General features: G+C 39.9%; 1 protein-coding gene across 4 annotated transcripts in view; it reads left to right on the forward strand.

The window, feature by feature from the left end:
* The window catches only part of sh2b3 (SH2B adaptor protein 3), a 65,868-nt gene extending 53,337 nt beyond the window's left edge, over positions 1-12,531 (forward strand). For all 4 annotated transcript variants that reach the window (XM_047382637.1, XM_047382638.1, XM_047382636.1 and 1 more), the window contains 5 exons: positions 1,463-1,551; positions 7,015-7,106; positions 7,258-7,472; positions 7,594-7,771; positions 9,240-12,531. In XM_047382637.1, coding sequence (XP_047238593.1) covers positions 1,463-1,551; positions 7,015-7,106; positions 7,258-7,472; positions 7,594-7,771; positions 9,240-9,604 — 939 coding nt within the window. In that variant the 3' untranslated portion in view covers positions 9,605-12,531. The remainder of the gene's footprint in view (positions 1-1,462; positions 1,552-7,014; positions 7,107-7,257; positions 7,473-7,593; positions 7,772-9,239) is intronic.
* Positions 12,532-12,850: the final 319 nt, after the last annotated feature.

The following is a 12,850-nucleotide window of genomic DNA, read 5'->3' on the forward strand; positions in this document are numbered from 1 at the left end:
AGTGTTCAGCTAGGGGCACACTTAAAATGTATCTACAAAGGTGCTGGGAACTTCTACTGTTCTAATGTGCAGTTGTAGTTTGTATGCAGAGGGCTTCGGTTGTTCTGTGGGATTGTTGGTGTTTACATTTACTGCTCTGTTGCCAACAGTTTCAGATATTTTACAGGTTCAGGCAGCTGTTTTTCTCAGTTGCATCCAAAATCCTTATATTGCATAAGCACAGGTTGATCATTTAGAAATTACATTACCTTACACCAGGTCCGGATAAATGTGAAAGAAAGAAAGCATCAACATCTACCCTTGAAGTTGAAAATCTGAGTTTATTCAAAAAAACATTCGTTTTCACATTTATTGGTAATCCTGTATATATAAGATGGCAAGCATTATGTGTGATAGAGTAAATATGTAATGAGGAAACTTTACTGAGCACACGCCTATGTTTTGGCCTTAAGGCCTTCTTCAAGATTCTTTAATGATCCAGAACCAGAAAAATCTTCACTTAGGTCCAGATTTGGACCGCCACCTTCCATATAGGGACCTTTGGTGTAAATGCAGTTTTCCTCTGAAGTCTGGAAAAATCTGGAAAATTCTGAGGTATTTCCCAGACCTGAATATGCATGGAAAAAATAAGTATGGAAAAATCAAGGCTTTCATCCACCCATCCATCCACCCATCCATCCATCCATTCATCCATCAAACATATATCCAGCATCAATTATTATAAACATATTTATTCATACTTCAAAAGCTAAAAAAAACATCCATTAGTGACTTGAATAATGTGTAGTAAGTCAAGTGCTACACAATATTGCAAAACAATCATAAAGTTTAGTTGAAAAGGTTTAAACAGGTCTTTCTTTATCTGTTATTTAACTGTGAAAACAATCTACATTTTCAAATTGGTGGATCTAGATAGTAAAAGCCATAAATTCCTTGTAAATATATAGGAAGTCTTTGTAGGACATGAAAAATGACTCAGAAACTCTCTGAAAAACCTGTAAATTCGACATGGAAACGGAGTCAGAAACGTTTAATAATATATGTTTACCAAATTTAGAAACTAAATTTCATCCTGCTTCCACCTGTAAGCCACAGTATAATTCAGATTAAACATATTTTAGACTTCAGGGATATTTCCCAGATTTCCCAGGTTTTAAATGTAGTCCCTAAACTTTGAGGCAATGTTTAATGAATCCCCTTGTTTAGTGATTTCCTTTAACACTGTCAGTTTATTTTAAATTAAAGTCCAGGGCAACAAACCAAACTTAAACTGGTGGTGTTGGGTTATTTGTATTCTCTATAATAAAATGAAATGTGTAAAAAGCTTTAAAAATAAAAAGGAAGAAACAAACTGCTTCTCATTTTACAGCGGGTGCATGAAGCTATAGCATGTTTCCCGATGGAGAATGCATGTTATGTTGTCTCCTTTCAGACAGTTTGAATCCTTTTTTTCTCTCTGCAGGTTAATCGAGGGAGTCTGATTTTTGAGACGGACAACGACCAGCAGGTCAGCTCCTGGACCACAGAGCTAAAAGAATGCATCAACAACAGGTGAGCAACACTTGAACACAGCACAGTGTGAACAAAAATTATTTCATCATGGAATAATATTGTCTACATTTAAAATCACCCCAGGGATAATAAATGATTTATCTGCTGTTTTTTATTTTGTCCAAATAGTTTTTTTTTATTCTTTTGAATTTATTCTTTTGAATTAAAAACATCCAAGTCCCTCATAACCCACCCCAGAAGAAGAGGTTTAAAATAACAAGAAAGACTGAGTTGGCTTGAAGAATAAACCTTGTTAAACGTGGGGCAAAATCATATCAGAAACAGGCAAAAATAGAAAAGAAGAGACAGTGTGTTCATTGTCAATGTTAACTGGTGTTAAATGTGAGTTTTTAGGGTAATAAATACAGATTATATGTGTAGATGCACATATAATGGGAACCGTGGGAGGTCTGAAACTTGAGACCTTTTTCTGCCTGTCCTCGTGGTGAACTTTGACCTTTGCCAGTCGTTTATTTCAGGTTTAGTATAAATTTCTGAGTCAGTTTCATGTCTCTTTGAGCTTCAGAAGACCTGTGGCTTTATTAAACGCTGCGTTCAGACCGTCGGTCAGTCAATTTTCACCCTCTTTCTGTCTGCGTCTGAATAAACCAAGAAGAGCTGCACAGCGTTCAATGGTTTAGACGAAGAAAAAAATAATCTGACACTTTAAGATCCAGGGTGCTTCCCCTGTTGATGCATCTAACGCTTCCTTACCTGATCAGCTATTTCTACTGCTAACTTTGTAACACCCATAATGGAAAATACACAGTTCATGGTTTACCTGTATCAGTCTTGTTGGTCTCTGACAATATTTGACATCTGATAATCCTTCCGAAGCAGTAGACTGTTGGACAGCTGGTCTTCCTGGGTTTGTTCCAGTATTTACTGACACAACAGAATCCTTCAGCACCGCGTGGCTGTTGTTTTAAAAGCTTCAGTGCCTCCAACATCTAAACATGTGGACAAACATGTTGTTCACCTGTCTGTATGAAAAGTCCTCTGTAAATGGAGTTTAGATGAAAATTCAGAATGAAAGACTCACCTTCACCGCCTCCACCTTCCAATGACTCTTCGGTGCGTCTCCTGGCCTTCCAATCAGCATCCTGTCCGTCTGATTCTCCATCCAATCACCTTCCGACGTCTTGCTTTTAAAGGACCTTCTGCCGTGTTCATCCTCGCTTGTCAGCTGAGCTCATCGCTGCTCCACCCCACCTCCACCATCTTCCTTCACATCTACTCCTGGCTTCCTCGCTCCCTGGCCGCCAATCCACCACCAGTGTCGGATCAGGGGGAAGACATCTCTAAATCTAAGCCTTAGAGATGATCATCTTAGCTCATGTCATTCTCAGCATTCATGTCTTCCTCCCAGGTCCGAGCGCCAAAGAAACATCCATGTAATTTCTCATCATTAAAACTTTTCTAATTGCCATGTCTTTCTCTATGAGTCTTTTCAGATTGAAATAAAGTTTGACTGATCTACTGTCATTTGGAAAAATTAGGACACCCTATTAAACATTGGGCTCTTTCAGAAGAAATGTTCAAATATCCAGGTGTAAATGTTTTTTTCCTGGAAAAGAAAGTTACTTAATTGCAGCTAAACATGAAAGCTAAACCTTTTTTACTTGATAATAAATAATATCAGCAAAATGTGTATTCTAATATGGCGTCATGTAGATGATCCCATCCACCAGTGTGTGATATCGGTCTGAGGAAAGTTTGCTCTACTTCTCACTTTTAGTTGTGAGATGTTTAAGAGATGTTTACAATCATCCCTCAGCATGACCATGGGATGACCTGTAAATCTTTGGCTGATTACCTGGTGTTTTTTGGATCATTGTCATGTTGCATGGTCCAATTCTGCTTCAGCTTTAATTTTATTTTTACATAATGGTCTCAGATTTTCCTCAAGCTCTTTTTGATACGCTGTAAAATGTATGATGGTGAGCTGACAAGGTCCCCTTCCCTGAACTATGACACTTCCACCTCCATGCTTCACAGTTAGTATGAGGTTGTTTTCCTTGAATTCTGTATTTGGTTTACCCCAAACATGTCCCCTGTTGTGCTGTCAGAATAATTCATTTTTAGACCCATGTGTCCAAATGTCTTGATCTTTGTCTGTCTTCTCTTCACTCTGACCTTCATGTTTTTCATAGAGAGTCCGATCAATCGGCCTCGATTTTCTTACTTTTGGGAGATCGGTGATCGGCCGACACTCACATGTGAATCCGATCTTATCTACTTGTCTAACCTATTGTGCAACTTTTGTTGAAAAATGAAAAACTAAAGGAACTGCAATGCTGTAAATGTTTTATTTATATTTGAGAGCACTGCCTTGTGTGCAGTTAAAACAAGTTTGTATTGTTTCACAGGTATTGTTCAATGTTTCTGAATAAAATAAGATTGGAACTTTGAAGGTGTATTGTGACCTTATAACATCTGATAGTGTCAGTTATTAAAAAAATCAGTATCGGCCAAAATCGGATTTGGCAGGTCAGGCTTTTTAAAGATCGGTAGTAGGTGATCGGCCAGAAAACTGCAATCGGTGCACCCCTAATAGAGAGAAAAGGTTTCCTCCTTCCACACCTCTCATGAAAGTCCCATGACACAGAGGCCCACTTTGCACAAGCCAACTACAGCTTTCTGTGTAGGAAATCACAGTTTTTATGTTTTCTCTTCCATGTCTGTCTGGATTTGCCCTCATTCAACTTCTATTAAACCTCAAATGGAAGCAAAGAAAAGGGTAAAAATATTCAGAAATTGTACCATTGTTCTGGAAGAATTGTTAATGTAGCGCTGCTTTTATTTTATTTTTTAAATATTTTTATTTTGCCAAGCTCAGGGTTTTCTTCTGATGCAGTTATTGTGGACGTAAACGCCACCTGCTGGCGCAGCATGGGAATTACTTCACTTTTCATTAGAAATCCATAGACCATGTAGAAGCAGACTTAAAAAAACAGGAAAAATATTCATTTAGAAATATCTGGAGCTGTGTATCATAACCTTTCTCAGACTGATGGGCAACAACAGCTGCTGCTTTGAGACCAGTCATCATTTGCTGCGTGTCAAACACCTTCATGCTGCAGACAGGCTTCAGATGTTTTTCATGTGATCATAAAGTTCATAAATCCTGTGATTAGTAGCTCCTGGCGGCTGCTTGCCATTTGAGTTGTTTCAATTAAGTTTTTTAAATCTTTTTAAATTATTTTTTTATAGGCAATTATTTTCTGAATTCTAAGTCCTGGAAAGGGAAAGGAGATTATTAAGTATTTAATATTTTTATTTATTTTATTGTTCAAAATTTAAACTTTATTTGATTAATTTTAGGACTTTGTATGGGGATGATGATTTTGTAGTATTTATTTTTATTTATTGAATTTTTTATCTCCTGATATATAAAATCTTGACTTTTTTCATTGTAATTTGCCTCCAATTACAAATATATGGGGTGATGGGAGAGTTACAGTCGACTTTCTTTCCACTAGAAGTCACTAAATCTCACAAAGCATCTTTAAGATCTAAAACCTATGAATTTAAGACAGGAGTTATTTTTCTTTACTCCTGGGAGCCAAGAGGTAATGATCCCATCTTTTGGTGTTTGAGATTTAAATCATAAATACTTCAGAGAAATATGGAAATCAGACATGGCCGCACATCTTTCGTCTCTCTTCCATTCATAAACCTTCAACACTACAGATTCACTGATAAGGTTCATAACATCTACAACAATAAACTGCTGCTTGGTGTAAATTGTGAGGTGACTGATGTGAGAAAATGATTTAACATATCGTGACTACAGCGAGGACTAAATGGTGGAGGATTCTGGGAGTTACTTTAAGGACTGTGTGAGAGTACGTTAGGACCTTTCTCTTATAAATGCGGTCGGATCGGCTGGGTGCAGTTCGTCACTGCCAGTGCCCGAAGCTTTGCAGGCTGACTGAAATGTCCTCCCTGAGACGGAGGGAAGCGCTGGCAGATTGTCCTGAAGATAGAAGAAGAAAAATATAAACTCACTCGCCGAGGCAGAAGGAGACTCTCGTCTTCCTGTTATTCAGAGCAACACAAAGTCAAGTCAGCATTTACGCAGGACTTTCTCCTACTTCCCTCTTTAACAGTCCCACTATCGTTTATGCACACACACACACACACACACACACAGACAATGCAGGGTGTGTGTGTGTGTGTGTGTGTGAGGGCAGTGAAACAGAAGAACAGTGGGTTTCAGTTGAGATCTGAGCTGGTGAACTGGACTGACTTCCTGTCTGTCGCTGGTGTCTTTGTGTTCCTTCAGCCTGCTGTTTCCTCCACACCACCAACACATGCAACACTGTGCAGAAGTTTTAAACCACCTGTAATTTCTTTACATTGTGCTTCCAAGAGGCCAGACCATATTGTAATCTATTAATGTGATCTTGATTATTAATTCTCATAGCTTTCTAAAGTTCTTTAAAAGTTATTCTTTGGCTGCATTTTCACCCATTGAATCTGGCCATGACAGCATAGAGATTGTGCCTTTCTGTGCCTCTCTAGAATAACAAGGAAGTGGGCGAGTGGAGGATAAAAGAACAACTGTGACGCCTTAAAGAATAAAGAAAGTTAACATTGAAAGTCAAATCTTTAAGTGGATCATCTACTGTATGGCAAGTTTCCTGCTAATAGCTCACTATGAATCATCTTGTTGGTGGTGCTAGAGTAATGGTCTGAATGTCTTGTGTTATTTATCATAGATTTAGTTAACATATCTCACTAGACTGGACTGAAGATTCCAGAACAGTCTAAATACATTTTTATTTTAACTGTATTTATAAACTGTTTATGTTAAAAAAAAACAACAACAAAGCAATAAAAACAGCCTGAATGTCTTTCTGTATATCACTGTAAGTCTAATTATATAGTAAAATCCTGCAGGTTTTAATTGGATTAATCTGTAGAAATAAAACTCACCTAAAAAATATTATAGCATATTCAGTATTCTTTTTACATGACAGATTATAGTTTACTTTTTTGCTCACCCGAGAATGTATTTGTGCACCACATCAGAAGAGACTCCAAATTATTTCCTACAAGATCTTCTTAAAACAAACTTAAAAGACAACGAATACTTCAAATAATAAAACAACCGATGGCTCAGTGCTGTAAAACGCTGACTGCTGGTTGGACGCCATGTTTGAAACACGTTTCCATGTTGTCATACCCAATGAGAGAGCAATTAAATGTCATTAAATTAATGCAGTGCTCATAATAACAGATACTCAGTTGGACAGATATGTCTTCTTTTGGTCCAAAAGTAGGAGCAACAGTGAACCTTTATTCAAAGTGTCCGCCCGACATTTAACAGCAGATCCGGTCACTGGACTGAAAGCAGAAGCTGCTGTTTTACTTCCACAGATGCTAAAGATCTTTCAAAGTAACAAATGGTTGAAATTAAATGTGTCAAATAATGCTGGATCATTCTGTGACCCTCAGGTCAGGCAGTGTGGATCTGGAGTCCCCACTGTCTTCAGCTGACAGCTCTGTTGCAGCCAATCAGAGGAGGAGCTCAGACTCAGGGAGTCAAAGTAAGTTGCTTCTGTGGGACATCCTCTGATAATTAGGGTGTTTCTGTTCCCTTTCTTTACATTTTTTAGTTTTTCTGAATAAAAACAATTTAGATTGACCCAAAAATTAACAAATTCTGGGATTTAAGCTTTTTTTTTTTACTCTCTCCAGGTCCCGTCACCTTCAGTCTGCCTGAGCAGGTCATCCAGAAGGCTGATGACTTCCTGGTTTCTTTCCCCTGGTTTCACGGGCCCATCTCTCGGGTCAAAGCGGCCCACTTGGTCCAGAGCTCCGGACCCGAAGGTCACGGGGTGTTTCTGGTCCGGCAGAGTGAGACTCGAAGGGGAGACTTTGTCCTCACGTTTAACTACCAGGGAAAAGCAAAGGTAAACAAACCCGACTATCCCTTGCTAGTGTGGGACCCATCAGAGCATCTTGTTAGCAAATAGACACACCTCTAAGGTCTTCTTCATGTTAAATTGTGATTTCGTTTTTTCCTCCATGCAGCACCTGCGCCTTTCTCTAAACGAATGGGGCCAATGCAGGGTGCAGCACCTGCGCTTCCCCTCCGTCATGGACATGCTCAGTCACTTCCGCCTCTATCCCATCCCGTTGGAGTGCGGAGCAGCCGGAGCCGTCACACTGTCCAGCTTCGTACTGGCCGGCTCCAGCCCCCCATCACAGGGTGAGACTCTGAATCTCTCTGAAACAGACTCATTAGAATAGAAATGGTACCTTGGCTTTATTTATTCTTGGCTTTTACTGGAAGGTTGGGATGCACTGACGTCCCTACAAAAAGAGAGCCGATTTTAAAACCTGCAGTACTAAAGTTGCTGATGATGATGCTCTGTGTATTCATGGAGCTTACCTCATTTGCTAATTAGTGTAAAGAAATAATTTTATATTACATGAGCATTACTCTTTGTGCTTCTCTTTTTATAGTAAATCCCTGCAGCTGAATTCCTCAAAACAGCTTCTTTGAGTCACAGTTTTGCTTCAGTTCAGAAAAGTCTGACGTTTGGACTGAAAGGAGGCTCCTTGAGACTCTGAGTTAACCAGGGTTGCTCTGACCAGTCAGTTCTGCTGCTCTAATATTAGCCTACCTTGCAAAAGTATCAATACACCTTGATTTTGTTCTCATTGTGGCACATTACAACCACAAACCACAATGTATTTAAATTTGATTTTGAAACCAACACAAACTTATGCTTAATTGTGAAGTGGAAGGAAAATGATGCACGGATTTTCACCGCTTTTTTAGCTCTTTTACGAACAAAAGTTTGAAACGTGTAGCTTGCATTTGTATTTAGGATGGGTTCTGGTACCCCTAAATAAAATCCTGAGCAACCTTCAACATGCAGCCAGAGCTACAGTGTAATAGTTTTAGATCTGTGGTGTTGAAAGTCAATCCTTCAAGGCCGGTGTCGTGCATGGTTTAGATGTTCCCGCGGTTCATCTGAACCACTAGCACGTTCCTGCAAAACTTGGAAGTGCTTAAGAGCTAATGCAGCCATTTGAATCAGCTGTGTTGAAGCAGGAAACATGCAGGACAGTGGCTCTTAAAGGCCTGCAGTTGGACATCACTGCTTTAGATCAAAGCACATTCATGTTAGAATGGCCTAGTCAAAGTCCAGACCTAAATCCAACAGAGAATCTGTGGCAAGATTCGAAAATTAATGTTCACAGAATCTGTCCGTCCTACTTGACTGAGATTGAGCTATTTTGCTAAGAAAATTGTGCTAAACTTGCGGCCTCTAGGTGGTTCTACCAAGGATTGACTCAGGAGGTGCAGGCGACACTTTTCAAAATGTTTATTTGTAGTAAAATAATGATGTATCCGAAATATCCAAATACCTTGACGTTTGTGAGACACTATGAAGCCCAGAATGATTTATAGTAACACGGTTCAGCCTCCTTACGGTATAGCAAGTAAAACATCTGTTTTTCTGTTTCTCTCAGATATGACCCAGAAACACAGTGAATCCGGCCTGTTATTAAGTTTTAATAACACAAACTTAACCTGTTTCTGTTGTACAAGGTCGCAAAACGTCGAAGGAAAATCTAGGATAATAATAAATATTATTTATAAATGATATCATTGGAATTAATGTGAATGTTGATGCCACAGCTCATGTCCTGTCTTTGCTCCTCAGGTCAGCTCTCCGGCGCTCTCCTCGTCCCCTTCTCCCTCCATCGGTGGAGCTCCGAGCCCAGCTTGGCTTGCTGCAGCCTGGCCCGCAGTTCCAGTCAGCCCCCTGCCTTCTCCTCCTCCTCTGCCAGCACCACCTTCACTTCCAGTCCCAGCTCCTTTTCCCAGGTGGCCCGCACCATCCCCGCTCCTGAGCCCACTCCGTCAGCGCCCGCTCACCTGCGTCGGAGCGAATCGGTGGGGAGGAGGCCCCTTCTGCGCAACCCCAACCCTCACACTCCCATCATCCCTCAGCGGGACTCGGACTATGAACTGGAGCCCGACCGCAGTCGCAAGCGGGCAATAGACAACCAGTACATGTTGCTCTGACGGCCCCCCTCCCCACCGTCTCCTTGGTCGCCTGTAAAGATAACATGGCGGCTCCCACGTGGTGATGATCACTCAGATGCAGTGTGTCGCCTTCTTCAGGATAAAAACCTGATTAAAGCAGGCTGATGAACACGAGGGAACGAATCCGAACAAGTCTGACAAATGCAAAACACGCAAAAACAAGTTTGCCTCAGCCTCAGAACCTCCAGTGTCCACAGTGAATGTATTTTGGACTTTTAGAGTGTTGATGACGATGATTTGTTTTCAATCGATGAGCTCCGGCGGAAGAGAAAAAGTTTATTAACACCTGTTGTAGTGATTTTCTTGGAAGTGCACTTGATGTTATTTCTTCGACACTTAACCCGAAACGATGGGAATCACTGTCCGCTCCTTTGGGAATACTTGGGGCATAAACCTTTTGCACAAAGTTCCCAAAGCGGACCAAAACCTCCAACTTTCAACACAAACAAGCTGCGCTCCTTTTCCTTGTGGGATCAAATTCTGTTCTTCCTCTCTGTGCATCATAAGCATCTAAGTGCGCATCACTTTCAGTGCACTTTGTACACTTTGTGTATTTTTTTTCTATACACATCATTTTTGTAGAAAAAAAAAAAAAAACAAAGTAAAAAGGAGAAATGTTCTAGAAAGAGGTAGTTCTAGAAACTAGATCGCTGGTAAAAAAAAAAAAAAAAAAAAAGAACCACAAACAGGATTTAGGATCAGATTTTAGTCTGGATGTGGGATGAGCAAAGCAAGGTCCTTGAGCTCCAATGTTTTATCAGCCAAATAAATTATGTTAAGTAAATGAAGCCAAATCAAAGCAAATGCCACACAATCAAACAGACTGGAGTGACGATGATAATTACTGACAAATACCGTCCTGCAGCTGGAATCTGAGGTCCAGAAAGCCTAAAAAAAATATTGGATCCCCACTAGTCGGCCCTGCTTCCTGCTGGGGGAAATCTGACAGGGATGTCTCAATGTCACTTTTATCAGTATGAATCAGTGGTGTCCAAATCCTGGAGCCGGTGTCCTTCAGGTTTTTAGTGTTTATCCTGATTTAACTAAACGGGTCGTTAGCAGGCCTCTGCAGAACTTGTTGAGATGCCGAGGAGGTAATTCTGCCATGTTAATCAGCTGGGATGGATCAAAAAACATGCAGGAATCTGGTCTCTTGAAGACCAGAGTTGAACATTCTTTGACGGGGAGTAAAAAGGTACTAAAATCTATTATCCATAAAGAAGTTGGCTCCAGTTTGTTGCTTTTGTGGCATAAAAAAAAAAAAGAAGAAATATTCCAAAGCACCAGAAACTCTCCACTTCCAGACAGACAATGATCGGACCGAGTCAGAGGTAACATTTGACTCGGTCTAGATGATTTGTGCACAACAGAGACGTTGGGTTTTCATTTTCCTGCTTTTTCCCCACAATTTCATGCACCTTCTCCCATCCTGGTAGCAGGCATCGAGTCTTTGCTTTATTTTTTACACTTATAGCATTAATTCTTCATATTTTCTCTTACTTCACCACAGCAGCCTGAACCAAAAGGACTGCAAGATGTTTGTTTTTTTTTCTTTTTACACTAGATGTATTTTCTAATCGATTTTTATATATTTTTTAAAAGGAATGAGAGGAACGTTTTGTAAACAAAGCTTTGGAGGTGTCTAAATGTGATGAGGGATGTTGCAGAACCACTAACATTGACAATTAAAGGTGCCTTTAAAAGGTTTAAAAACCACCATTTTGACCACAACCAACTCAGGTGTGCGTCTTAGTTGCTGAAAGCTGAAATGAAGCCTTTAACCAAAGCCCAGAGTTCTCCTTCATTGTGTTTGTTTCTTCCTTTTCATCCCAAACTTTAGAGATTTTAAATCAACTAGAAGACGATCTGTAAAACAAAAGAAATAAAATAAGTGTTGCGTCCATTCGCAGTGAGATGAGTTTGGGAAATATTGTGCCTTCTAACCTTGCTTGAACACTAACTTCAGCAGATTATTTTAGATTTAGATTAGCAGTAAACTTGCGCCGAAAGCTTCCCGTTTCGTTTTCCTCTTTAATTTGATAGTTTTTGTAACAATAGGTCCGCTTTTTCCATTTGTTTTCTACCCAGGTAATATTTGTTGGTTGACTTTAATGGTTGTCGCGTCCTCTTTAATGTATCATCGTGATCTAGACTGACATCTGTTAAGGGGAACAAAAACAAGGATGTTTTTGGCAAACGTACGGTTGGTTCTTCCTGACTTTGTGTCTGAACAGATTCCTTCGTCACCTCTCTGTTTCATTTCTGCTAAAGCAGAGCAACGGTAAAAACACACAAAAAGAAGAAAACTATTCTGAGCATCAGTCTCGTATCTTGTCTGTTTTATTTTTATTTTTTTTGTGAATCATTATTCTTGGGAGAGTGACTGTGCCTTTGCCAGAAAGCTGCTGTTGCTTTTTCCCCTTCTCCAAAGCTCAGGGTGTGATCGTGCCGTGCAATAAATGAAAGATGCTTCACACCGTGCTGAATGGAAGAATTAAGTGTTTATATCCGCTTATAGACAGAAAATAAAAGAAACATTTGAGACAGAAATCCTGCTGCATAACAAGAGCTGCCAGATATTTTTTTTTAAACTTTTTTATAAACCAGCAAAACCCGAGGCAGTGCTTGAAGTGTTATCAATCGGCTCCCCCCTCCCCCACCTGTTGTTTATTTGAACGTGTCCAGTTGATGAATGTAATGTGTTCTGAATACTGTTCATCCTGTCTGTTAACTTCGCACTGTAAACCTTCCACATCAACGCAACATCCCGTCCACAGCAGCTTCTCCTGCATCGTATTGGGTCAGCATCCCTTTCAGTTACGAGCATTTAAATTATATTAAATATATATATATATATATCAACTGTATATTTGACTTTTTTTAAATAAACCTAACTAAAATGATAACCTGTTTATGGTTGTTTTGTTTTGTTTACCAGTTTGATTAAAGACTGTCTCTAAAACATGATTGGGCTCATTTTAAACAGCAGCATTTTTCATGATTTTTATGTCATACTGATTTATAAACTGTTTGATTCCTTGACCGAATCGGTGCCACTGGGTCAGGTTTGCCGGGCACCTTGCTCACACCCAGGTCTTTGTGATGGCCACTCCAAAACGTGGACTTTGTTCTCCGCATAAATGTCTTTCCTCATGATGCCATCAACTGTAATGAAGCGCACCAGTCACTAGCCAGGACACGATCATCCCAAACTGAAGGCATCTA

This window comes from Girardinichthys multiradiatus, chromosome 12 (genome assembly GCF_021462225.1).
Source record: "Girardinichthys multiradiatus isolate DD_20200921_A chromosome 12, DD_fGirMul_XY1, whole genome shotgun sequence".
Taxonomy (NCBI): Eukaryota; Metazoa; Chordata; class Actinopteri; order Cyprinodontiformes; family Goodeidae; genus Girardinichthys; species Girardinichthys multiradiatus.